Source organism: Hippoglossus hippoglossus, chromosome 1 (genome assembly GCF_009819705.1).
Source record: "Hippoglossus hippoglossus isolate fHipHip1 chromosome 1, fHipHip1.pri, whole genome shotgun sequence".
Classification (NCBI taxonomy): Eukaryota; Metazoa; Chordata; class Actinopteri; order Pleuronectiformes; family Pleuronectidae; genus Hippoglossus; species Hippoglossus hippoglossus.
Window position 1 is genome coordinate 2,138,538 of NC_047151.1, and position 26,849 is coordinate 2,165,386.

The following is a 26,849-nucleotide window of genomic DNA, read 5'->3' on the forward strand; positions in this document are numbered from 1 at the left end:
GCGAGTGAATGTGTTTCAACAATCAGGACAAAATTGTCAGAAAAGATGGTAAAAATGGATGCATTTCTAAACCCAGGTTAAAATGAATAAATCTAACATTCACCTTAAAAAGTCAACAATCCAATTTTGATTAGAAAAACCGACAAATTGGTCAGAGTGTGGGGACTCTTCAGTATATTGCTCTTTAAGAAATATTTCCAGACTTTGGACCAATCCCTCAAATGAAATCTTGAATTTCTGTAATGGTGCGTTTATATAAACTAGTGCACTGACAGCACTAATTGTGCCACTGCAAATAAAGACCACAAAACCCTGAAGCTGCACCACAGCTGGTCATCTGCTTATTCAAATTCTATTCATATCAACCAGATCACATGTCCAAATCACACCTAATTAGACACTGTGCTTCCTTGGGCCCTTAGCAATACACACGGCAAGTGTGAAGCCGATTAGATGCACAGTTCTCATGATACACAAGCCACATACACACATACATACACACATACACACATACATAGAAACAGACGGATTGAAAGAGATTTCTGGAATTATTAGATAGATTAGTTAGATGTAGTTATGCTAGCCTGTGCCCCTTTTCTACAAACCAACACTTATTTGATAAAAAGAGGTGTTAGTGGCTCTGAGAATTACAGCTGTAGGGTTGAGTGCTTTTGGTATTGAAAGAGAAGAAGTTGAATAGGTGCATCCATTCCATACAGTACATATAGTGCAGTAGATGAATTGTCGCAAAGTGACAACCAGTGCAGCATGTATCTGTGTGTGTTGTACACAGCAAACAGAAATATGTCAAAGGCCTTAATCGTGCTTTGTTCTCACAGTACCACACCCGTTCTATGTTAACTCTGTCACAACATGCTGCTGTTGCTTTCACATGGTATCAGTCGGAATCAAATGCATGTGTCTAGGTGTGGTTCTGTGCATTGGTCAAACACAATATTCGTATGTGCATGCAGAGGTTTTAAACTGAAACCATATTGTATCATTCATCCACCTATAGAAAATAGTTGTAAGCTCTGTATTGTAACCAAGAAAATACACACTTGAGCTAAAGGAATTGTGGAATATCTGAAAGATGAAACAATTGTCACCACGTTTGGAAAAGATCTAAAGGCAAAGGGAAACATGGGAAATACAGGGAGCAGTCGGGGAAATTAAAGTGTGTGAAGTGTATGAGAGAGGACAAAGAGGCCTGGGGCAGGTGGAGAGAGAGACAGGCCATCTGGTCTTTATTGTTCTCTCTGCCACTGACCCCTCCCCGCACACAGAAACACACACATACCCACACATGGCTGCGGACTGACCAGCCGGCGAGCGCATTTAAGGTTCGGCTGCTGTTTCATGCATGGCAGGATGGCCTTTAAGCTACTCTCCTAAAATCCAGATCAAGATCAATGACTCTGGGAAATTCAGCTTTTGAGACAAGTGTGCACTTCCTCTACGTTCTGCCAATTCTGGACACTCTCTCCGCAGTGTATTAAATTTCCATGTTACTTTCTCCATGTCAGCATGTGGTTAGAAAGAATGAACCTGGCTTCGCCTCCTGTAGATCTATGCACTCTTCACGTGTTGTAAGTCCACATACTTCACTTCTTCCACCAGCAAACTTTCCAGACCTCAACCAAATTAATTCTCAGACTCACTCTGAGATAAAAATCAATAGATACTAACAGGCTATTTCCTCACTGAGTTTTAACTAGCTGTTGTAGTGTGTAAATTTCCCAAAGGGTTCGTTGTTACTGCAGTGCCACATTTAAATATGTAAATACAATTTATGTTAAAATAGCAGTAAACTGAAACAGCCTCCACTGAAGCAGTTTCATGCCCAGTTAGAGGAGTTCATTCAATGTTTCAAATATTGATTTTCTTTTTGTTACATAATATCTGTTGTCATTTAAGATAACTAGTTTTTGTTGTTTCATATGTAAAACCATTTAAAATATTTTTAGCAATTTGGTTTTGTTTTATGATTACAATGATTCTTTGATTGATTTGTTGTTGTCTTTGTGTGGACCCCTTGAAGATTTGCCATTTAATGTTAGTCACAATAAAGACACAAAGCGACAACCAGTGCGGTATTTAGTCGAGCTGTTATAACATTGCACTTTTTTCCCTTAACGAAGACAAGTCCCCAGTGCGTTAACAAATATAGGTCCCCTATCTAAAAGTTATGAGTAATGGAACACACATAAACATGTATTATGACCTCAATCCTTTGTGACTTTGTTTCCACCATCAGAAAAATAACAAGATTATCCTCACTTTCTGCCCATTTCTTTTCCAGCCTAAAACTTGACGTGATACAGTTTCTGTCCTAACCTGAACCCAGCCTGGGGCAGATGAGCTGAAATTGCTGTTATTCTCCTAACATTAAGTTAGAGCCCCCACAATAGTATCCCTTGACCTCTAACTCCCTTCTCCACTCAGTGCTCTCAGATACAGAGAAGATGGAGTGAGGAGAGAGAGCCGAGAGATGAGGTAAAAGCATGAGCTAAAAGAGTAGATAAAGGAGACTCATAATTTAAAGGGTCAAGCTGACCCTAAGTGACAAAGGCTAAACTTCTTTCCATCTTGCTTGGTTCATCTTTCTATCTCGCCCGCCTGTTGTCTGATGCTGTCACTCTCTCTTTTCTTTCATTTTGTCTGTTACTAACACCACATCAGTATGTTTATATAGAAAAGATGTGAAATGGATGCATTTCTAAACCCAGGTTAAAATGAATAAATCAAACATTGACCTTAAAATTAAAAAAGGCTCCAATCCAATTTTTATTAGAAACGCTGACAAATTGATCAGAGTGTGGGGACTCTTCAGTAAATTGCTGTTTAAGGAATATTTCCAGACTTTGAACCAATTCCTCAAATTCAATATTGAATTTCTGATTAAAAGTTATAGCCCCGATGGGTACATCATTTTCTTACATCGCTAGCTACCTAGACACATACTTTGTAAATGAAAATAAAAACAGCAATAAGAAGAATACAATGAGATAGATGTGGTTGTAAGTCACATCAGACACTTTGAAAAACAATCTAATGGTCAGAATTACAAACATCACTTAAAAGCCCACAAGCCCATTAAAAACTTCTTTCATACACCACAGTCTAGTTTGCAACACATGCTGGCAATTTTCTGAATTCACGAGCCATCTGGGTTATTTTACTTTACTTTAAAAAGCTGCCTCCACAGCCACAGAAGACTGTTTTACAATAGTTTTCATGGGGCTGTACTCCTCATGACAAGTAAACTGAACAACATGAAATTTAGTGGGTACAATCATAAAACGAATCACTGCTCCAGGCATTTGCTGATGTTACTTCAGTATTTACTGAATATGATTTACAGGTCAGATTAGATCGATCAACCAATCTGTCTGTATGTCTACCCATCTATGAAACACACATTCAAATTTTAGATCTGCTAGTCTGTGAGACCCTCTAAACCATATCACATGAAAGTCATCAGTCACAGGCAATCCTGTGTGTGTGCGTGTGTTAGGGATGGGTCATGATTGGATGGAATAGGAATGCATCAAGATTTTAAGACTTTTATTTAGTTCAAATTGAATTCAATTATAAAAATGATAACATAACAGTTTAGGCGACAAAATGTACTTTCCCTTCTTTTTACTGGCGCCTGGTACTAAAATGCTCCTATTTTACAACAAAAGAAGAGCGTGTTATTACAAGGCTTTGTTAAAACTTGTGCATGTGCTACTAAACATTATGTGTGCAAACACTGTCAGGTAAAGCTAACATATCATAGAATGGGTTGGTCTCTCTCTCTCTCTTTTACCTCCATAACACCAAAGCAGCTTTGGTTCTTGAACTGGTTCCGCTGTTGAGCAGAATATTTGTAATTAAGGACCCATCACTAACTAGGGAGCTGCACATTGAAAGTAAACAGTAGTCTCATATTCTTTGTTGCCTTCCTCATCTTCTCGTTCCAACTTCTGGAATATGACACAGCCACAGTTGTAATCATGGTTTGCTTTGGAAATCCTGATATTTTGGGGTCGAAAAGCTTCAAAGAATTAGATAATTGTGTGTAATGAATTTGTGGACCTGGGTAAAGTGTAAAGTTACAGCTAATGCTCAGGCAATAGATATAGGTGGTTGACTTTGGGCTTGATGTGTTTCAAGTGAAGAATGCCAAGCTAAGATACTTTGGGGGAATCTTTGTTCATACAGTGTGATGCTTTCATGTGCTGTAGGTCTGCTGCTAGCGTATGTGTCGCTGTGTGTGTTAGTGTGTTGTGGAGCAGGCAGTAAGTGATGTCCCCCCAGAGGCCTCACAGTAACAGTAACTCGACACGCAGAGTTTCACAACAACTCAGAGAGAAAAGGCTGTATGACCTCTTCCTCTCTTTCATCTTCCTTCCTCTGAATTTCCTTCCCACTGTTTCCTGGTGATTTATGATGTGTCCACATACAAAACAGGACCCAGTCAGCTAACTTAAAGCTAGGTTAGTTCTACTCAGTCAAGGAACGGTGTGATTTCAGTGTATTTGTTGAATAAATGTTGATCAGATAATGAGAGTAATTCATATTATATGTATGACAACTTTCCAAACTTCTCATGCATCTGCCTCCCACCTCACTGTATAACTTTCTGTGGCCCTCTCCACACTGTCTTTGCCCCGTCACCTCCGACTCTGTCATGCTGCCTACTTGTTTCAGCTCTCTCTCCCCCTTCGTCTCTACTCTGTCTCACCCTGAAAGAGTCCAGTCCCCTGAGTTTTGGGTTCAGGGTCAATTTTCAGCTTCAGAGTGTGACAGAGAGAAAGGCAAAGAAACAGAGAAAGAGATAGAGGGAGACAGATCAGATGGACCAGAGGAAGTAAAACCAAAAAACAAGGCTTTAGGACAAACGGATAAAGGGACCGACCTACGAGTTCCACAAGGTAAACTGGAAAAGAAAATAGCTAAATACCAGTCAAATCCACGTACAATGTTATCTTTTTTAAATGCTTTCCTTTTAGATATAGTAACACCTCTCTAAAAAAACTATTTATTTAATTAACAAAATGTCAAAGTTCTTCAATGTTAAATATTTATATAAACACAAAGAGCCACACATATGTATTAGGCTAAAACAAAATCAATACTTTATACTTTATTCCTAGTGGGTCAAATGTGTAGTGTAAAAGAGGTCACACTTAGTGATAAAGACAAAATCAGCCAACTCTGCAGTTATTTCCCTAAGGGTTAATGAAGAACTGACCAGAGCTCCAGAGAGTGAATACTGCACTTCAGCTGCTTTAAGCTACACACTGAACTCCAGAGAATACCGTGACATCCTCTGAAGGGGCTGTATGTGCTGTACTGTAAACAAAAAACGTGATCTCCACACCCTATTAAGGGGGTGGGGGGTGGGGGGGGACATAGAAACCTCAGAGAGAGCCACATGTGAAGGATCCCTCTCCCAGGATGGAGAGAAGTAGAATAGATGCCGCATATGGCTGAGCTCATCAACAGAATTACAATATTTACAACACTGATTACAAGAAACTGTTTTTAACACAATGGAAAGGTCAAAAGTCAATGTTTGAAGTATGTAAACATAAGAAATGTCTGATAGAAATAAGGGAGCAGCAATGATGCTATGATGGCTATGGCTATAAAAACATGGAACGGTGGTATATCAGACATATTTCCAGCTGTTCTGCTGCCCCTAAACAGTGCACAAGATCACTTTATACAAATAATTTAAACTTAGAATCAGGAACCATACAACCAAATAATAAATAATGAAACTGATCAAAAATGTATCCCTAGCTTTTGGTCTTTGATACACTCTATTTTCAGTCAGTATAAAAACATATAGAGGGTACCTGGCACCAGCATTACAGCAGTTCAACAGTGTTTCCCCTACAACTGCCTTGTAGGACCCTTAGAAGTTGGACTGTCTTTACCCCTCCTCACACACAACAATCAGAGACAGTAGATTACTTGTCATCTCAAACCAAAGAGGCACAGATGTTGACACCAAACATCTTAAGGTCATACCAAATTACCCCAGTTTTCTTAAAGGACAGTCTGGCGACAGTGGTAAAGCTGCTAGCAGCTCCTCTGCTGATGACAGAGAAGCTAGTCCTGACCAGAGCACTGGCTGCTCCCCTGCTGTTACATCAACATGCACAGGAGGACAGGCTTTGACCCATCTTGGTTGTGAGTGAGGAAGCACTCCTTCTGGATCGCCAGGACTGACACTAAACTTGTTCTGTGATTTAAAGTCATAACCTGGTTTGTCCCTGTAACCTGGTTTCATTGAGAATGTAAACACAGTCAGGGCTAATGTTTGGCTCCAGAGCCTCCCCCTCTCTAGCACAATCCACCTCCTCCCCTTCGTCTCTAGGGAGTCCCCAAATCCAAACCCTACCCCCCTATATGATGACCCTGATGCCCCAGGGCATTGTGGGGGTCTGGGAATGTGTCTCCTTCAGCAGGACCAGCTGGAATGAGTGGAGGAACATGCTGTAGAGCAGGAAAAAGAGATGCCTTCAGACTTTGGACAATGCCCTTCAAAGAAAGCGATGACAAGTCGGTTTCATTTCAAGTTTTAACTTTAAAGAAACATAAAATATGTTTCTCCAAATTTGTACTAAAATGACAAAAAAAAATCATTTTTGTAAGCTTGTTTCATTTAAAATATCAAGACCTTCTGTTTGGAAGTTACAGTCCAAGGCTGTCTTCAAACATGGTGTCTTTTATCTAGAAGTTTCCTTTCACATATGAACAATGCAGCGGGAGGTTCTCCGGTCAGACGCATTTACAAAAGCAACAAATACTCCCCATGATTCAGGTCAGGGGTGGTGCAGAAGGCAGAAGCTATGATGTATTGATTCTGTTGCGGAGATCACGTGTTTTTGTTTACAGCATGTCAAACACTTTTGACTCCTTTGTCTGCGTTTTCGGCCCTGCTTTCTCATCCTGAGATATTAGTTTTTTTTCATTTTTGCATCTGTCATTTGTTCGAAGTGTCATCAAATGGGCTGGATTTAGTCGGTTCGAAGAGGGTTAGAGATTTGCCAACAGTATGGAACTAATTTCTAAGTCCAGTCCATTAATGTGATCTTTAGGATCGTACATCGTCAACAACTCAGGTTTAATCGTATCTTCACCCAGTTACTGTTTTATAAGAACAGGAGTTTATGTGACTTCAGTCAGTTAATTAAACATCAATAAGGGAGGAGACCATCTTTTCCTCGATATTACATTTTTGTTTCAAATTTAGATATATATTTGGACAAATTATTTCTGTACAAAGGAATTGAAAATGAAAAGAACCTCAAGCGTGACTGAAGTTCTAGAGCAATAAGGAACAGAAAGTTAATCTACTGTTGTAGTTTCCCTGTTCATCTGTTGCCGGGGTGAGAAACCTTTTGCCTCTAGGGCCATTTCAATTTTGATAACATCCTTAGTGGGCCATATTGAATTATTGAAAATGTTTTATGTTATGTTATTTTTTGCATGTGTCTCTGTCCCCATATGTTTATTGTTGAAAATGTACCTATTGCTTATGATTCAAGCCTTTCCTTTTTTTGTGTGTCTTTGACTTATTTAGGCATAATCTGTGTTATGTGAGGTGTGTGATGTCAGACGGTAGGGTTAGGGTTATGATGATGACACAGCTTGATTTCAGCCAAAACAACTTGCTCAAACCAATCTTCGCCTTTGGTAGTGTCATGCATGGCTTTCTCCCTCGAATCAAACTCAGTAGTGATCACATACATGTTAAGTGGTATTTGTTATGCATGTTGTTTTATCTGTGCTGGATTATAAATGAGAACCCTGCTATGTTCAAATTCAAAGACGCTAGTAAAATCGAAAATAGAAATAGAAGAATAGGATAGAAAAATTGAAGAAAAAGACACTTGCGCATCAGGCCATGGCATATGCAGGTACTTTGACAACCCAAAACTGGACCCCAAGTGGAAATAGCCACCAGTTTACAACTCTATCTGTGACTGCTCTCTTTTTCATTCTTTGTATTTCCTTCTTCCCTTCATCTTCCACTGACGTGAACTTGACAAAACCACGGACCCCAAACCTAAACCCCCCCTCTGCCTCTGGGGGCTGGTCTGCTTCTCAGAACCCTTAGACTGTCCCCTCTTGTGTGTGTGTGTGTGTGTGTGTGTGTGTGTGTGTGTGTGTGTGTGTGTGTGTGTGTGTGTGTGTGTGTGTCTCACAGCCACAATGGAGTAGCTCACATCTGTTCAACAAAATCCAACAATGGTGGAGGAGTGAAAGACGGGGAGGGAGATGGACGGAATACAGAAGACTCCCCAATTATCTCACTCCTTTGGCAACACCCCCACAACATACACTCATATCTTTCTATCTCTCACGTCGAAGCCGAAACTGAAAAATCGTCAGGACTTTCGAGTATTGATGAAACTAAACACTTCTACAAGAGAGTGGAACAGTGGCAAAAGGACGAGAGACCCCAGGCAGAAATTGGGGGAGATAGTTAGCCGAGTGACAGAGGGAGGAGAACTCAAGTGAACTCTCTGTTCATTGGGCCTGAAATATTCTTTCCAGAGCATCATGGTCTCAGTTTCTTTACTTCATGTGACCTGTGTGCAGCTGCTCTGCGCCTGTGTGTATGTGTGCGTGCATGTGTGTAGTGCCCATGGATAAGAGCTAAAGAATGCTGCTAAGTGGTGATCAGTGGTGCAATGGTCATTTGCAGCTGCCTCACATCATCATGCTGCTGGCTCTCAACCCAATCCACCCACCCTCTGAAAGAATTTCCACACATAAGTCTAAACCATTGAAAAGCTGTTGCACCAATGCCAGATTTACTTTGAAAAAAACAAGTGAACAACACTTTATCTCGTGCCTATAAGTGATGTCAGTGCAACACAGAATTCTTACATCTAAAGAATCTAAGAATTATCTTTAACATATCAGGCCCTGAATGCAACTGTGCTTGTAATCAATGATGTTATTTCCAGTCCAAGGTCTTTTGACCTTATATATAATGTACATCTTATAAGACATATAAGGATGGGATCTTATTTGACCTGGATGAATAGTATCAAAAGTAAAACAATATTTCCATGTCCATTGAAAATGATCCAACCACTATGTGTTACTGCTGAGAACAGATACAGAGACGAACTCAAACCATTGAAGTTACAAAGCTGGAGCCCACTATCACAGGTAAACAGACATGGACTAACACTAAAACAACCATGTTATCATTGGCTGGTATTATGGCTTTGTTTTATGACGACTGTGTGTTGGGGCCAACTTATACTTATAACGTAAACGTTTCTGTTATGAATGTTAATGCGGCTCACGTTTAATTGGTGGAAACCACTGAGGATTTGGTTGTTCACTAATCAGTCTGTGCTAATCTCTCCACTGATTTTGCTGACAACAGCACTGTTGCCACCTAGACAAGTCACTGGATCAGCATAGAAAACTTGTAATGGGTTTTGCCGTTTCTATCAAAACGGATCCCCTGTCCCCTGATACATGTCCTCTGTATACTGTAAGTTGATGAGCCTAATCAAACTTCAATGTAGCTGCACTGAAAATAACCAAACATGGTACATTGCAGTCTACATCTTTCCCTATTAGTTTCAACCTATATGCATGTAAGTATATGTGTTAAACTATGATCAGATTAACTGAATCACACATAATCATCTAATGTTTTCATATGAGAGGTCCAGGCAGAGCAGAGTGCACAGGAAGAGCCCAACAGAGGTGATCACACGTAAACAACACACAAACTGAAAACTCATTGTTCAATGAAGCAGGGTACACTAAGTTGCCATGACAGCATTCCACTCTTCTATGCCATTATGGAAGTTTTATGGCCCTGCATCGTGAATAAGAAGCAAACATGTAATCCTGAGAGAGAGCATCCTCCCTCTCCACCTTCATCACATCCAGCTTCACCCCCCTCCCCTCGTCTTACCTGTGTCCTGTCTGAACTGGTGCATGGACTGGAGGTCTATGATGTAGGGCGAGAGCCGGTTGTCCACCTGGCCGAGGACCACGCTCCCTCCGCGGGGGTCGCTGCTCCGTATGGCCGCCTCTATCTGGTGGGAGACGGCGGGGCTGTAGGGCCGCCACCGGCCGTGTTCGTTGAGCCATTCCCACACCACCACGGCAGAGGCCAGAAGCATGTTGTTATTGTTGGCCCTGGAGGAGAAGACACACGGTGAAACACCAGAAAACACACCGCGTCGTTAGCTTGTAGAATCGCTGATGAGCGGGGGGCTTGTTTGACAAAACAGAGCCTGACTGCCGGAGACTGAGGCCAAACCACACAGGAACCAGGTGTCATTAGAACACAATACTCCTTTTATCTGATATGTGTGTTTTATTGTGGCCCTTTCTCTGTGTGTGACTGTCGGTCAGCCTCGTGATTACTGAGCACAGGCCGACTGCACCCCGGAGCTAAAACAAAGCCAGGTTTCTTACATGGAGCCGCGGCTGAGCTAACTCCGGGAGGAAGCGGTGCATTCTTCTGCGGAGAGTCGAGCTCCTGGCACGGCCGGGGAGAGCGGGAGGCCACGGTCTGTTTTAAAACACCGTAATACGAGCTCAAGACCAGTCGCGAACAAAATGGACAATAGAGCGGCCTGGAGAGGTTGGGTTTCGCTGCCTCTTGCTCCAGACACTGTTAGCTTCTCCAGCGGGTCGTCGGTCTCCAGCGGCGGCCTGTGTTGGTCCGGACACGGTGGAAGAAACCTCCTCGCTGCGGCGAAAATAAGCACGGACACTTGTCTTGTTTCCTTCTTGCGGAGCAGAAACTACACGTTTATCGGCGTGGAAATCCCGACATTAGCCTCCACAGCTACAATAGGTGTTTATCTCGTTGTTTAGCGCAGACGAAGTGTTGAGAAAGTCGCGGCTTCCAACAGCGCAACCTCAGATCCACTGTAACGACTCCCAGTCTGGGAGAGACCAGAACCGGTTCGACTGGTCTGGGTCCCGGGAACATGAGCACAACACCGCAGGCTTCTATTACACACAAACTGGTCAATGCACATCTGGGCCCATGGCAACGCTTTACGGTGTTATTATTCATATTATTAACGTTTATTCCCATGTCAGCTTCATATGTCATTATTTACTACAGTGTTGGTACTGGTTGTTTAGTGTTGATACACTGGTTTCTATGGTAGTTAGTCTATGTACACATCCATTTAATGACTCCAACCATGGATTGTCACCACTGCACAGAAATGAGCCGACACTCACCTGTTCAGATGAAAGTCTGGGTCCTCTCTCCTCTAAAGTAGAATCCAGGACCGTCTCAGACCTCTTCACGAATCAAATCTTTCGGCTCCACCATGGCTCCTTCGTTCTCTCCCCTTCACCCCAGGTGGACGCACATGACTTATTTCTCTTTAGAATAAAAACTAATCCAAACCGAGCCGGGACCAGAATCACACTGGGAAGTTACGGGAGGTGAATAATGTGCCCGCGACGAGTTGAAATAAACTCCGCCATGTTGATCCTAACGCTATCCATTCGCGTCCATCTTCATGTGGTAGTAGGAACACTTGATGTGGGGCTACGGGGGGACATGGTGGACAGCGGCCCCCCGACTCTTTCTCCGCGCCACGCCCAGAAACCCCCCTGGTAACCCAGTCCCGTCAGCCAATAGAAAGACAGACTCCCAAAACATTTCATGTCAGGGCCCCTGTTGATTCCAGCAGCACGCACTCCTGCTGCATGTGCGGTGTTTGACCTGTTGGAGATCCAGTCAGAACCACCATCACACCGCAGTTACATATGATTGAAGGGTTTTTATTATTAACTCCTGCTGCAGTGAAATCAAACCGAATTTACCCTGAAGTACTTGAGAGTCAGCCTCCTCTGTCCAAGATGGACGCATGCTGCCACCTAGTGGATGAAAGAACTCAAATCAATGTAGTTTTAATAAAGGCTCTAACGTCACACTCTCTCCACCGACATCTTCTTGTTGTGGACATGTGGTGACAACGCTGCAGTTTCATCCCCTATCACGAGAACTACTGAACAGTGATAATATGATAAAGTTATAATGTGTTTATGAAATGTGTTGCTGCACCACAGGCTCCATAGCTCAGGGGTTAGAGCACTGGTCTTGTAAACCAGGGGTCGCGAGTTCAAATCTCGCTGGGGCCTAAGATCCTTTTTTTTTTTTTTAGTGGTGATGTAGTAACTTAATGTTGATTTTGGAGGCTGCATCTGCTGATGCAGTAACTATGAATGCTCAGCATTAGCTAAATAAACCAAGTAAACCAACAGCAACATCTTATGTCTGTCACTGAGTGACACTGATTAATTGAGTTTTATTAGTTAGCTTAACTTGATCATATGACTGAGTGATCAAATCACACCTACTGCAACTGTACCTTACTGTAATTAAGTGATGATTTTAAAGTTAGCTAGGCAGCTAGGAGTGTAAATATGAATTTAGTGCATCAAAACGCAAGGAGCAGGAAAGTAAGAGAAATGTGGAAACAACGCTGTAATTGTTCCCTGTATCGATTTTATATATGTATCGAAGGTATATCATGGGACCACTCATACACACTGGGCATGTGCATGCCGGGTTACAAAGAGTGCTCGGATAATAGTCTCCTATACATGTTGGATAATTGTAAAATGTAGAATTTAACAGTTAGGAAAGACAACAGTGTCAGTAACGCTTGTAATTGATTATCCATGTACAATCCTTTAAGTTTGCCATAATTAAACCTCAGAAACAGCCTTGGTAAAAGTCACAATTGACCTTCTTATAGCTTCAGATGAAAGGCTCGCCTCACTCCTAGCCTTGTTAGATCTTAGTGCAGCATTATTACATCCTAATACAGAGACTGGGACAGTTAATTGGTGTCAAAGTAACAGCCCTTGGCTGTTTTAAATCTTATTTGAAGTGTTTAAATCTTATTTAAACTGCTAAGGGTTCGGTCCCCAGAGAATATTGCCCAATCTAATATTGTCCAATCACGTTTCATAGTTACCATTTCTTGACAGATCAGTAAGTCTGTTCTCCATCTTTGACGTGACATCATCTTCACTGACAGCCAATCAGTAAGTTCTGTTTCCATCTTTGACGTGACACCACTGTCACTGACAGCCAATCAATAAGTCCGTTCTCCATCTTTATCGGCGCTGTCACTGGCAGCCAATCACCATGGCCCGTCTCCAACCATCGCTGTATCCACAGGTCCCGCCCTCCTCTAGTTGCACACAGAAATTTGACCTGTTGAACTTCGTCACTTTGGGCGTTATTTCAGAGGGAAGATGTTACCAATGTTATTGTATTCAGTCAGGCAGCTAGGTAGGTAAAATGTTATCACACCAACAATAGACTATAACACAGCAACAACTGTGCACTTCATATGATTTGAATACATGCAACGGGTATTTGCGACCAATGTCTAGAACCAGAAACAATAGAACACATCCTTACAGCATGCAGGGAATCTACAAGAGAAAGGAAAGAACTGTATACAAAGGGCTAGACCAGACATTCCCAAACTTCAGAGTGCCGCGGCCCAATTCGAAAACTTAAAATAATCCATCCACGTTTAAGCGAAAACAATTAGCAAAGCAACAAATGTAAAACATTAAGTGCAAATAGTGGATTGTTAAACATATAGTCTTGCTGTTTACACATTACATTTCACAACAATAATATCAGGAAGAAGAAAAACACATTTGCGTTGTAACCAAATATACTTGCGGCGTTTGAGGCCCCCCCCGAAAAAAAACCCCCGCTCGCTCTCACATGTCCATAAACTGACATTACCACTGGATTCCCCCCAGTCTGACACCTCAAGCAGTTTATCTCGATATACTTTATATTGAATCACACATCGCGTAACGTGGCCGGGTAGCCGGCTCAGAGACTCTCTAAATGGCGGCGCACTTTACATGGCCCCGGGGCCTCGTTAGCTCGCATCTCAGCGCACAGCACACGCACTGTCCCAGCGACTGGTACTCACTTGAGAACTTTCTGCGAGTCCTCTTGTTTGTTTTGAATGATTCAGGTAGATTTTCGGATTCCCATCGTCATTATTAGCCACTGCTCCATCTTGCTCCATCTTGCTCGACCCAGCACATCTCAAAGTTCTCCCTCACCTATGATTCCCAGCTAATGATGCGTTCAGGTGTTAATGTGACGGTCAGCAAATACAACGACACCTGTTCTTAAGGTCAGATAAAATAAGAATAACGTGGAATTTAAATCTTATGGCTTTGTTTCATTACCTGTGATGATCACTTTTTTTAACTCAATCATAAATATTTCGTGGTAATTTAGTGCTTACTTACAAATCTGAAACTTATTTTATTTATGCATTTTTGATGACCTTTCACGGTCCACCTGCAGTGGCTTCACGGACCACCAGGGGACCGCAGCCCACACTTTGGGAATGACTGGACTAGACAGTCGAGTTTAAAATATATGGAAAGAGGAAGAATGAAAACTGAAGGGGGCAGTAATGCGACACTGTGGATGCCAGCTCCCGTTAAGCCTCACAGAAGAAGAAGAAGAGGAAGAGGAAGAAGAAGTCGTCATGCTGTACACAGAGTATGAAGGGGACCTGAACACCGCTGTTACGTTATTTGACTAACATGTAACGAGAGCTTTATAGCTGCTGGTCTATGAAAAGAAGTTTTGTTTCAGTTAAACTCTCGGACTACAGACTCAGACGAGGCTCCACCACATGAAAGAGCGTTAACAGGTGAAACGCTAGCTAGCATTAGCATGTTTTGTAGCTACCTGTCAAACCTGCTGTCAGCGCGGTCGTGGCTAACTTTTAGTGATGTCAGACAGTTTAACCAGTCTGCGCTTTCTCGGGAAGGAGTGGCACCGTGGTTAGTTAGAAGACCAACTGTGGGAGTCGGTCAGCTCCTTGGAATTTGCTGACATGGCCACTCGCATGTTTTGGTTGCCGTCTGACTAACTAGCATGCTAACTTGAGAGCTTCTGCTAGCTCTGTGTTGAAGCGTTTGACTCCGAGAGTGTGGAACGAGCCTCGGCTTCACTTGAAACCACATGTTTACGAACAACACTTAAGAAACGATTGTCAAGATTTGTGTCAAGGTCCAAGATGGAGCTGTGTCATGTTTAACTCTAATAACTACCTGGTGGTGGAGGCTAGGCCAGCGTCATGTTTGTAAAGGGCTGGTTCTTTGTGTTTTCACTGAAGCACACCATCAGCTGGTCCGTCTGTTTAGTAAACGCTGCTGTTTTATTAACAGCTACAATAGACCAGCAGATAACTCAGTAGGACTCCAGTTGTCCCTGAAAGTCTCTCTCAATCTTCTTGATGCATAGTAAACCAATCAATGTTGATCACAAACATGGAGTATAATGTTTATTTAAAGGTGGATGGGCAGCAGTTTTCCTTCCAGATAATTCACTGAGAGCAAACATGTGTGCTGCTGCAGTGTTCCTGGAAGGTCTGCTTGTCTTTTATGTACAAGGGCGATACTACATTCCCCACTGAGGTGAAAGTGTTCATTAGTCTTGGGTTCAGTGAAGCCCAACAGACTCACTGTACAGTGTCTGTTTCAGGATGGCGGGGGTGTTCGACATAGACTTGGAGACGGAGGACATCAGTGATGCAGAGGTTTGTATCCTATAATCATAGATAAGATTAAACTTGATCACATCAATAACTGAATGTCACAGGGATAATACAGTACTTAATTACTGGTGGCTTGTGTTTGTAAGATGAATTCTTCATTTGAACAGGTTTTCAGTTTGTCATTTACCTTTGTCACTATTGTTCAACCCCCTTGGCTTGTTGTTCCTTGCTTGTAGGATGATGTCTGTGACTTCACCGTGCCAGAACCAGAGAAGTACGTTTAATTACATTTTGACATTTAATTTAAATGTATTTATTTAATGCATTCACTTTATAATTTTTTATTGCAGTTTTTCTGAATATATGAGAGTGCTTACTTTCAAATCCCAATCATTTAGAGACATTTTGCATGCTTTCAGACATGCACAGGACTCCACAGAACCTCCGGACGTTCTCCGGGAGGGCTGTATGTGTGAATGCAAATGTATGAGTAAGAGCCTCTGGCCTTTCTGCAGACTTTCTCCTTCCAGCCCCCTTGTATAAAGTCTGCAGAATGTCCAGAGGAGCCGATGTACGAACACAGCAGGAAATCCTCCACGACAGACGCAGAAATGAAATGAACTAAAGGAAAACAAATACCTCTGGATGAAAAAGCGGAGTCTTACACGTAGAAGACACTGACAGAGATGTCAAGAGAGCTTTTGGTAATAGGGCAGATGCTTGTGTCGGTGTACAAAAACATGTGATCTCCGCAGCAGAATTAATATGCTAATGAATGAATGAATAGAACTTTATTGTCCACCAAGGGTGGAAGATTGCCTTCGGCTCACAAGTACAACATAAAATCAGACAAACAGATGAAAGGACCATACAATAAAATTAAAATAGCAGCTTAGTTTCTGTGGGTTGAAGTGCGACAGTCACTATACTGAGTTATGAATTTGTGAAAAAAACAACAGTCCTGGGTCTGCCTGCTGCTCCACCCCTCACCTGAACACTCCAGATATTTCTGTGTTGTTGTGAACACATCTGAGCAGTGAATCTCCCGCTGTGTTGTTAATATGTGAATTCTCCGGACATCCTTTGGAGGTCATGTCTAAAAATGGCTTTTGAGAGGTTTGAAGCATAAATGTCCCGTATGTGTAGCTTGAGCCAGTTTGTGTTTTGGATTGGGTTTGTACCAAAAAGTACATGGATTTGAGCTATCTCCTTAATTTAGAAAAAACTGATTTTGTTTTCTCAGGTGAATGTCATTTTCTGTGGATTTAAACCTTACCTTCTGTGTTACTGTGTCATTCTCATCCTGTAACTTAGTGGTCAGATAGAGGAGGTGGAACTGACCAGTGAGAGCGTCAACAGAGACAGTGAGAGAGTTGGGCCTGACTGCTTTGAGCTTCTTACTGTGCTGGGGAAAGGAGCCTATGGCAAGGTATCTGTGTGTGTATGTGTGTGTTTCTGCATGTGTTTCTGCATGCGTTTGCATGCTGGTACCCGTTTTAAAGGATCTTTCTCTTTCTACCAAAAGTTATAAAAATAAACTGTTTAGAGCTACCCACAAAATGTATCCCACAACACAGTAACATTGTAAATAAGTGTTTATAAGGTTTGATGTAAATGTCTATTGAAAAAATGAAATTTTCTTTTTTAGAAAGGCGTTATTGCTGATTTCTGCCTAAGACTCTGAAACATAACCAGTTCACACTAATGTAAAACAGAGAAAAAAATATAAGTACAGCACAGTCCTAAGTTACTCTTTACAACTCACCGCTGTCTTTCTTTAAGGTTTTCCAGGTGAGAAAGGTTCAAGGAGCCCAGATCGGGAAGATATTTGCCATGAAGGTGCTGAAAAAGGTATAGTGAAGGAGCAGACAACTTTCTCCTGATACACAACTCATCCGATATGAATTTTGCGTTGATGTTCCTCCATAACTCTTCTCATTTTTATTTCCTACCCTGTCCACTATCTGCCTACCATTTCCTCTCCTCCATGTATTTGTCCCCCCCCCCCCTCTCTATTTTTCTTCCCCTCCCTTCCCTCTTCTCAACATGTTTGTCATAAGGCTAAGATAGTGTGTAATGCTAAAGACACTGCTCACACACGAGCAGAGCGGGAGATCCTGGAGACGGTGAGACACCCGTTCCTCGTGGATCTGCTCTACGCCTTCCAGACCGGGGGAAAACTCTACCTCATACTCGAGTGTCTAAGTGGTAAGAAAGGGACCCTTAGGGATGGACTTATGGATGTGGAGGATTAAAAACATCAGAGGAGAGACAAATGCCATGGACTAATTTCAGTGCAATTGTGCAAAGCTAATCAAATCCCTTCACTTTTAATATTTATGGCAATTAAGTTTTTGATTGCATAGCAAGGAAGCGGTTGTAGGAAAAAAAAGATATAAAGGAATGAATGGGAGTAAAAATCTTTCAACGATGTGTACTGTTTTGTTTTTGACAGGGGGGGAGCTGTTCATGCAGTTGGAGAAGGAAGGCATCTTCATGGAAGACACTGCATGGTAAGGATGTCCTTATGTCAGCTCACTATTTGCGTATAAGTTGTAATTTTGAGTTTGTACAACTTAGGTTTTGTAATGATATTGTTTCAGTGGAAATTATTTCTGTTTAATTTAGGTTGTGGACTTAAATAGCCTCTATGTGTGTGTGTGTGTGTGTGTGTGTGTGTGTGTGTGTGTGTGTGTGTGTGTGTGTGTGTGTGTGTGTGTGTGTGTGTGTGTGTGTGTGTGTGTGTGTGTGTGTGTGTGTGTGTGTGTGTGTGTGTGTGTGTGTGTGTGTGTGTAGTTTCTATCTAGGAGAGATCACATTGGCCATAGGTCACCTCCACTCGAATGGGATCATTTACAGAGACCTGAAACCTGAAAACATCATGCTTAATCACCAAGGTAACACACAATGTGTATGTATAGTAAATACTGTATATGTAAATATAATCACTCACTGCCTCAAAACTAATCATCAGACTAATCATTTGTCCATCTGAGTGAAGCTGCTATAATGACTTAGAATTCATTTCTAGTTCCTGTACTAAATTTGAAAAAATAAAATGTATTGACTGAAGTAGAAATCTTATGAATAATAATAAATATAGCTTTTAATAGTAGTTTGTGAAACACATGTACTTAATTATGTATTATTGTTAAGATTCGAATATAGCTCTCAGATTTATGGGAATAGAATTGGGTAGATATAATTTAAATTATATTGATTCAGATGATGCTTATCGACTCCGTTTCTCCTTGACTCCTTGTTTCGGTTCCAATTTGGTGAAAAAAAAAAGAGGTCACAATAGCATCAAAAATTTTCATTAAGTGAACATTCACAATTTAAATTTCTATTCCCTCACATTCACAAAATATTTATTATTTTCAAAAATTAAATGCCATGAAATAGGCAGTCTATTTATCATTTAAAATTAAAATGATGGGTTTTAATAGATTATAATGGAATTTATATTTCCTCTGTTTGTCAAAATGGAGAACAATGAGCAAGTCTACATTCCATCCCCTCTCCCTCTCTTCTTCTGTCCCTCTCTCTTTTATCTTCTCTCTTAGCCATGCATGCTAGCTTGTATCTAAACAAAGGGGCACAATGTTGCGTTGACACGTGACTTGTAGACTGGTATGTAGCCTTTGTTTGCAATAATAAAGGGTCTTTCTCTGTTTATAGGTCACATCAAGCTAACTGACTTTGGCCTCTGTAAGGAATCGATTCACGATGGATCGGTCACACACACCTTTTGTGGTACCATAGAATACATGTGGGTAACGCTCATAGACACACACACACAGTGCTTTACTCTCATTTTCAAGATTTTTAGCACTTATGTGACCACAACAACAAATGTTCCTCTCCAATAACACTTTGATAACATTTGCTCTGCTCTTGTTGGTGCTGTGTAATTATATAATACAAATTTCACTTACAAACTTGAGAATATTATGGGGGAATGCAAGTTGTAAATAAAGCAAACAAAGCGATTTGACTTTATATTCTATTTAGTATTATTTTTACACTGACAACCTATTCATTTTGTTTTTGTTTACGTCTCCCCTCTCTGTGTCTTTTTCCTTTCCAGGGCTCCAGAGATCCTGACCAGGTTGGGTCACAACAGAGCAGTAGACTGGTGGAGCCTGGGGGCCCTGATGTATGATATGATGACTGGATCTGTAAGTGAGAACTGCTAGAGACTAAAGTTGTTCCAGTCAGTCAGCAGATACTCAGAAGGCTCTCACTCATTGCTACATTTGCGTTCAAACATTGTATTCTCTGGAGTTGAGCACATGTCTAGAAGCAGCATAATTTTGAAATGGCTGCTGGAGTCTGTTTATGTCCTTCACTGACACACTCCTCTGATTTTCCACCAGCCTCCATTCACAGCTGAAAACAGGAAGAAGACCATTGACAAGATCTTGAAGTGTAAACTCAACCTACCCCCATACCTGACCATTGATGCCAGGGACCTCATTAAGAAGGTCTGTAACCTGCACATGCACCAAATGCGCTCACACACTGTAAACATTGTCGTTACGACACAGAAATTGCCAATCAGAGTACATTGTTTTTCCCATTCATGTATCATCTATCAAGTCTGTCTCTGAAAGTCTTTAAAATGTTTTTTTCTTTTTTTTCATACACATTAATACATTTTTTCTTGTGAAACAAACATTTTTTTGCTATGATTTCATGATCTGTGAGGATGATTTGAAGTATGAAAATTTAAATATTTTGCCAGTCGTGGTTCTTTATGTTCATCACAACTCTAAGTTGAATTACAAGAACTGGGATCATATTTGATCTTCTTTGCAAAGTATTTATTTATATATAGTATTTATATAGGCTTTTCTAGTCTTGATGACCAAACCTAACAAAACAATTCACAATAAGGAAGGGAAACTCAATTCTATCATTCAGTATCTTCGATGATGATTCTGCATAGTGCACATTACAATAAATCATGTAAAAAAAAAAAAATGCTTTTCCAGGCTTTGTATGTACTTTTAATTTAAGAAAATGACAACCTCCAGCTTAAACTTCCTTAAAGCAATGCATACGCTGAAACGGGGATGTAGATCAGTCAAGACAAATAATTTAAGTTCAGGTGGGTATAAGGAGCCACTGAACAGGCTGTGTGGGACCCTCTCAGACCCATGTTTGCATTAACTGTATAAATAAACTGATCAGGTCAAATTGTATCAGTTTGACATGTCTTTTCTTTTCAGCTGTTGAAGAAGAATCCAGCCCAGAGACTTTGTTCCAGTAATTCAGACTGTGCTGATATCCAGGTGAGTAGTGCTTTCTGCCTGGTTTTAGCATGGTTTCACTATGATTCTTCCTATGAAACTAGAAATACAAAAAAATCCCTGTGTCACGACCCAGGACATACGGACATTGTGATAATTCTAAACAATCTCCCTGGGTCGAGTGAACACTGATCAGACTGCTCTGATACTACATAACAACAGCATAAGATTTTTAAATGGAAGAAGACCAAACCAATTTAAGATCTACTGTTATTTTCCCCTTTGAATCTGTATCTGGAATAATAGCCAGAAAATCTGTTCTGCAATTAAACACTGTGTAAAAAGTTTGGCTAAAACAAATAAAACAAAAAATAAAACATTCTTATCATATCCTCTTCTAAATATCTTCTAAACAGAATATATACAATGCATGACATACAGTAAGAGATTGTTTGTGTATCTAGCCTCTGAAAAGTGAAACAATGATTGCACAAACTGATCTGAGCACAGTATGAATGCAGAATCCATATATTTAATAAATGTGCAGATGTTTTTCAAACAGTTACAACATATTGATACATAAAGCAAAACAACCAACCCAACACAAAGGCTTTGTTCCTCTGCAGAAACATCCTTTCTTCAGGCACATTAACTGGGATGATCTACTTAACAAGAGAGTGGAGCCGCCTTACAAGCCCCAGCTGGTAAGTCACCAGATGTCATTTTGTCCCCTTTATGCTATCAAACAACTTGTTGAGTTACTTTTATGCCTGTTGTTCATCAAACTCTGCTTTTTTTCATATCCTCCTTATCTACAACCTAGAGTACATCCCTTTTATGTTCCCTGACCTCTCATTGTCTTTGTGTCACACACACACACACACACACACACCACTCATCCCTATCTTCAATCCCCTTAATAAATCTGTTCCTCTGTGTCTAACTTTCAACTGCCCCTGTCTGGGTCTCTGTAGCACTCGGATGAGGATGTGAGCCAGTTTGACGTCAGGTTCACCAGACAGACACCAGTGGACAGTCCTGACGACACCTCACTCGGCCACAGTGCAGAGCTTGCCTTCGCTGTGAGACAGTCTTCCTTATCACACTGTTTTTAAAAAGTTTATATTTAGGCTCTAGAAACCACAGACTCTAAATGAAACCTTTCTTTTGTGTAAGGTAATGTGTCAGTGGCTCTTTCCCTGCACCTTCCTGTTGAACACTCTTAATATAACAAGCAGCTCTTTTAAGTTTACAAGGAACTAATTGTGACTGTCTGTGCCCCATCAGGGTTTCACCTACGTGGCTCCATCGGTCCTAGAGAGTCTAAAAGAAGGCTTCTCATTTGAACCCAGAACACGAGCTGTCCGCCGACACAACAGCAGCCCACGCACACCCATCAGGTAACACACGAAACAACATCAATTCCCATCTATGAAGCCACATCACAACATTTTTATGCCTCCCCGCCGGCGATAGTGTTTTGGAGTTGTCCGTCTTTACGTACATACGATTAACGCACTTGATTTTGATAGCCAAAGGTCACGGTGGCCTCGCAAAGTATGTCTGTTTTTCATGAATGTGATATCTTAAGAGAAGCTTGAGGGAATGTCTTCAAATTTGGTACAAACATTCACTTGGACTCAAAGATGAACTGATTAGATTTTGGTGCCTGGAAGTCAAAGATAAAGGTTACAGTGTCCTCATGTTACTGTGAATGTGACATATTCTATCCTGTTTTGTGCGAATTCCTTTCTTTTCTTTTCGCTTTTTTCCCCACAGACAGATGTAAAGTGTCCTCGGGTCTATTGAAAGGCACTATATAAATTCAAGCTATTTTTATTATTATGTTTCAGTTGTCTGAGGTAAAAGTCACAGTAACCTTTTTTATATGAAACTGAAAAAAAAGTATGTAGAAATATGTACACAGAAACTGCACTGGTTGGCGGAGCAATACAACCACAGTGCAGTAATTCCAGTTATTTATAACCTGGAACTTTGTTACTTGCTTTGCTCTCATATACAAAGCATTAGCATGATTCATTATCAATACACCAGAAGCTAATGTACTTGATAATTAAGGTGACTTGATCTGAACTAATGTCTCTTGTATAATGTCTATATAATTTCTTATATAACCTAGGAGATACATTTATTTCTATTCAACAATCTTGTATTTTTTTAATAACTTGTCCATTTTTTCTTTTAGTCCCCTGAAGTTTTCTTCTGCCGGGCCCTTCAAGTCGAGCACTGATGGAGAGCTGGACCCCTTCTCTCCCACTTCTCCGCCGTCAGTGCCGGTTTCCATGTCACTGGAAAACGGAGGTGCCAGTCAGCCAATCAGGACCCCTGCGAGGAACAAGAAGCAGAAGGGACATCGGAGATGAGGAGGAAAGGTTCAGAGTCAGCCTGTGCTGCAAGACCTTGGTCAGATTAATGTTTTCTCTCAAATACAGCAGTTGTTGAGGCACAGAGCTGAAGGTTTTGGTTTTATTTCTGGTATCATGCTTTTTTTGAAGTGGTTTAACTAAGAGCTGTCTGAAAGCCAAACGCTTTTTTTTCCCTGTCATATTCAAATTAGAAAACTAAAACAGACACAGCTCATCTTGGGTCTTACTGTCCAGCTTTTCTTATTTGTCATATTGACTGTTTAAAGGTAGATCACTTCACACAGACTTCACTGGATCAACATGGAATATTTATGCTTTAATTTATAGACGTTAGAGCCTCAGTTGGATCACTGATCACTTCATTGTGTAAAGCTTCATTAAAAAAAATAAGGACTTAAGTAAAAATATTATTTTCAAATGAGATCACAATAAGGACTATTTTCTACACCACTTTCCCTAAATGCATCATGGGCAGTTAAGGTCACGTAAATGATGGACTGACTGCTAAGTTTTAATTTTGTATATACTCTACATGCTCTGTTACAGCTAAAAGTAAGCTGTAATATATGTAATTTATGTTTTTCATTGAATTAGTTCATCAGCTTTTAATTAGTTCATCAGGCTGACGTTTCAATTAGAAAACTGATGAAAGATATTTTCATTGGATTCTTTTTCATAAAGGTAGATATGTGACAAAGACCTTTTAGCCTTCATATGCTACATTGCACACATGATAACATATTCTTGACTGTCAGGTGAAAATATGGAAAATCTCTGTTCACGTTTCTTCATGTCTGCTGCCAAAGGTTTTCCCACTTGCTGTCCTCGTATTGTAAAAACGGACCAATCACACTATGTTAAGGACTTAACAAAAGGGACATGCTGTATGTATTCATTAGGATCAATAAGGAGGGTTCACATATAAACAAACAGAGGATCCATAAAAAACGAACAATGTACAGTCAATGCTGGTAAAGTGGTGCTCTCCGAAAACAATGGATTATATTGTATAGAAAGAATATTTTGGGTTACAGAACAAACCTATTTTTACACATAACTTAGGTAAAATAGTTATATTAAAAATAATGTGCTTGATATTATGAATTGTTTGATTGTCATTGCCCGACATAGTCAAACACTTACTCAGAAGTTCGATGAATCATCGGAAAGTTGTGAGGTTCATGTGATGCCAACATTTTCTCAGCAATGTCATTTGTTCTTAAATCAGTGGGTTATAGATTGAGATCAATCAAACTAAATCTTGGTACATTATTTACAATAAATAAAAAAGAATGTTCCATTAATTTTTAGGTACAACAAGAGAACACAGGCAGCTCCTTGAAGCAGCTGAGGCTAAATGTGTAAATGTTGTAACTGAATTCAAGATAACAGACATGATGAATGGTCAATGAATCTATCAGCTACATAGCTTTAATCCATTGTCTCCACAGTGCAATGACATATGGACAATTAAAGATAACGGAGACAGACAGACAGACACGTATTGTAGCGATGGGACAAAATGGGAACAATGCTGCAGTGCAAATATCTCACATTCACATGAGTAACAGCTGCAGAAGTAAATGTGTGCTTCTATTCATTGGCTAAATCATTAGCTTCCTGTCCATCATGGTCTGTACTGGAGAATAAAATATTCACTAGGTGTAAACTATCCTTTGAATTGTATACATGTCTTAAAGTATGTATGACAATAATGCATTAGGAAATAAATAGTCAGATGAACAAATGCAGATAAAAACCTTGAAATAGTGAAATAATTGAATGAAGACATGGCTACAGCAGGAGCATTCTCGTATGTCTGTCACTCAGTGGTTCGACCGGTCCACCAGACTAAATTATATGAACAATTATTGCATGAATTGACATGAATATTGTTGCGGACATTCATGCTTCCCTCAGGATGAAATGTTTTAATTGACACTCAATCTGGCACCATCATGTTAAAACATAAATTGGACTAATAATTTGGTTTCTAACCTGCCAATCTAATGACATTTCCATCAACCTCAGCCGCTGGTGTCTAGCACATGTGATGAATACAACCTGCTTAACATCATCACGTTTGCAGTGTTACAAGGGGTGTTGATGCATTCAGCTAAAGAGCACTGCAGTGGTTGCAGACTTGATTCCACCCTATGCTCCCTGGTATTGACTCTAATGTAAAAACAGAAGAGCATTTGTAAATTTAAGAAGATTGAAACAACTTTTCATAATAATGATAAAATCCCTCTTTTAGTGTATTGGGTTATTCTACAATTTCATGGTTACATATTTCTGCATTTGTTCAGTTGATCATTTTGTACTTGTATATTTGATCATATTTATTTAATTTTGAACTCTTTGGGCTGCCTGTTCCTTTGTTCTTGTTTAGAAAGACATTCCTCTTTTGCTGCTCTTGTTCTTGTGGATTTTAGGAAACAGGTGTGACACAGAAGCTCTTCCCCCTCTGCTCCACCAGCCTCTGTCTGGGTCTATTTGAGGCAGAGTGTGAATTATATTCTGAATAATGTCTGTTGTCACACTGCAGTCTGTTATTGTATGGGCACTGTACTAGAACAGTTGTACAGAACAAACTGCAGCACATCATGATGTGATTGTAAACAAGGTATTCTCACGAGAACACCCCCCCCTCCAAACACACACAAACACACCCACACACCCCAGCCCACCCCACACACACAATCTCAGTTATTGAATTTGCAGCTGGACAGCAGGAACAAGTGCTGATTGTGTTCACTTCTGTATATTTATTTACATAACTAAGAGTAATTGATTTTTAATTCATTATTTTGAGTGGTTTTAAGTGGTTTATTCTTTTCTTTCTTGTCATGTATAATTTTTCATTAACAGACGAATGTTTAAGAATAAAAATGGATTAAATGCTGAATTATTGTATGGGGAACTTATTTATTGAGGGTTTGGAATTTGCTGATTTGAGTTAAGTTGGAAACATTTCTGATGGGTAAAAACACTTTCTCAAATCCCCCCCAAAATAGTTCTATTAAAAAATTATATTTGTAATCACCACAGTTGCGGATTTATTAAATTTAAATTAAATTTAAATCAAAGAAATGTCCAATATTGCGTTGCTCTTAAAATTGAGGCCTCCTTTGAAAGGAGCACCTGTAAAGCCCTTAAATAGATGGTAAATGGTCTGTATTTAAATAGACTTATCAACCACTCAGAGTGCGTTACCATTTAAGTCACATCTTTTTCTATCACACACCATTCATGTACTGTACAGCCATCGGGGGCAATTTGAGGTTCAGTATCTTGCTAAAGGACACTTGCATGCGCACTGGAGTTGCTAGGGTTTGAACCATAGATCGTGGTTGACCCTCTCTACCTCCTGAACCACAACTGCCCCAGAGCCATTACAATATTGGTAGTTTTAAAAACGTTCCCTCCACTTTTGATGGGGGAAACGATGAATAAAACTGATCACATTTTTCTTTAATAACCGTAATATAGTTTCAGACAGAAACACAGTTCAGTTACAAACACTTGTTTTAAAGAGCAACCAATTACAGTGACTGGTTCTAGGCTGTTTTTGAGGGAGTCCACGCAGTGACAAATTATGTCTGCTTAGAGAACTCATCCTCCTCATGTAC

General features: G+C 40.4%; 2 protein-coding genes, 1 long non-coding RNA gene and 1 other non-coding gene across 9 annotated transcripts in view; 2 read left to right on the forward strand and 2 right to left on the reverse strand.

Moving 5' to 3' along the window:
- The window catches only part of LOC117762739 (E3 ubiquitin-protein ligase DTX1-like), a 32,711-nt gene extending 20,984 nt beyond the window's left edge, over nucleotides 1-11,727 (reverse strand). Inside the window, exons 1-2 of one of the 3 annotated variants that reach the window (XR_004614062.1) lie at nucleotides 10,462-10,922; nucleotides 9,953-10,179 (exon numbers count right to left, since the gene is read on the reverse strand). Coding sequence is in view for 2 of the 3 variants with exons in the window: in XM_034587313.1 (XP_034443204.1) it covers nucleotides 9,953-10,179; nucleotides 10,462-10,463 (229 nt within the window). In the remaining variant the exon portion in view is untranslated. Of the gene's footprint in view, nucleotides 1-9,952; nucleotides 10,180-10,461; nucleotides 11,007-11,244 lie in introns of those variants that run through there. The other 2 variants (XM_034587326.1, XM_034587313.1) reach the window with 2 other exon arrangements.
- A 356-nt stretch (nucleotides 11,728-12,083) lies between these two features.
- trnat-ugu lies at nucleotides 12,084-12,156 on the forward strand. The gene has a single exon. It is a non-coding gene; the product is annotated as a tRNA-Thr (tRNA).
- Nucleotides 12,157-14,457: 2,301 nt separating this feature from the next.
- Nucleotides 14,458-25,644, forward strand: LOC117765043 (ribosomal protein S6 kinase beta-2-like). Of its 4 annotated transcripts, none has more exons than XM_034591273.1 (16): nucleotides 14,458-14,572; nucleotides 15,563-15,617; nucleotides 15,812-15,849; nucleotides 16,890-17,004; nucleotides 17,358-17,426; nucleotides 17,636-17,783; nucleotides 18,031-18,088; nucleotides 18,372-18,472; nucleotides 19,257-19,347; nucleotides 19,666-19,756; nucleotides 19,955-20,062; nucleotides 20,810-20,872; nucleotides 21,457-21,534; nucleotides 21,805-21,912; nucleotides 22,118-22,230; nucleotides 23,037-25,644. In XM_034591273.1, the coding sequence occupies exons 1-16, from the start codon at nucleotides 14,484-14,486 to the stop codon at nucleotides 23,212-23,214; spliced, it is 1,503 nt and encodes a 500-aa protein (XP_034447164.1). In that variant the 5' UTR covers nucleotides 14,458-14,483; the 3' UTR covers nucleotides 23,215-25,644. The 4 variants fall into 4 exon arrangements, with proteins under 4 accessions (XP_034447164.1, XP_034447190.1, XP_034447174.1 ...); XM_034591299.1 differs by having other exon boundaries at nucleotides 14,471-14,726; XM_034591283.1 differs by having other exon boundaries at nucleotides 14,515-14,710.
- LOC117765062 lies at nucleotides 23,738-26,218 on the reverse strand. Its single transcript, XR_004614495.1, has 2 exons — nucleotides 25,898-26,218; nucleotides 23,738-25,867 (listed from the first exon to the last, which is right to left on the reverse strand). It is a non-coding gene; the product is annotated as an uncharacterized LOC117765062 (long non-coding RNA).
- Between the last annotated feature and the right edge of the window lie 631 nt (nucleotides 26,219-26,849).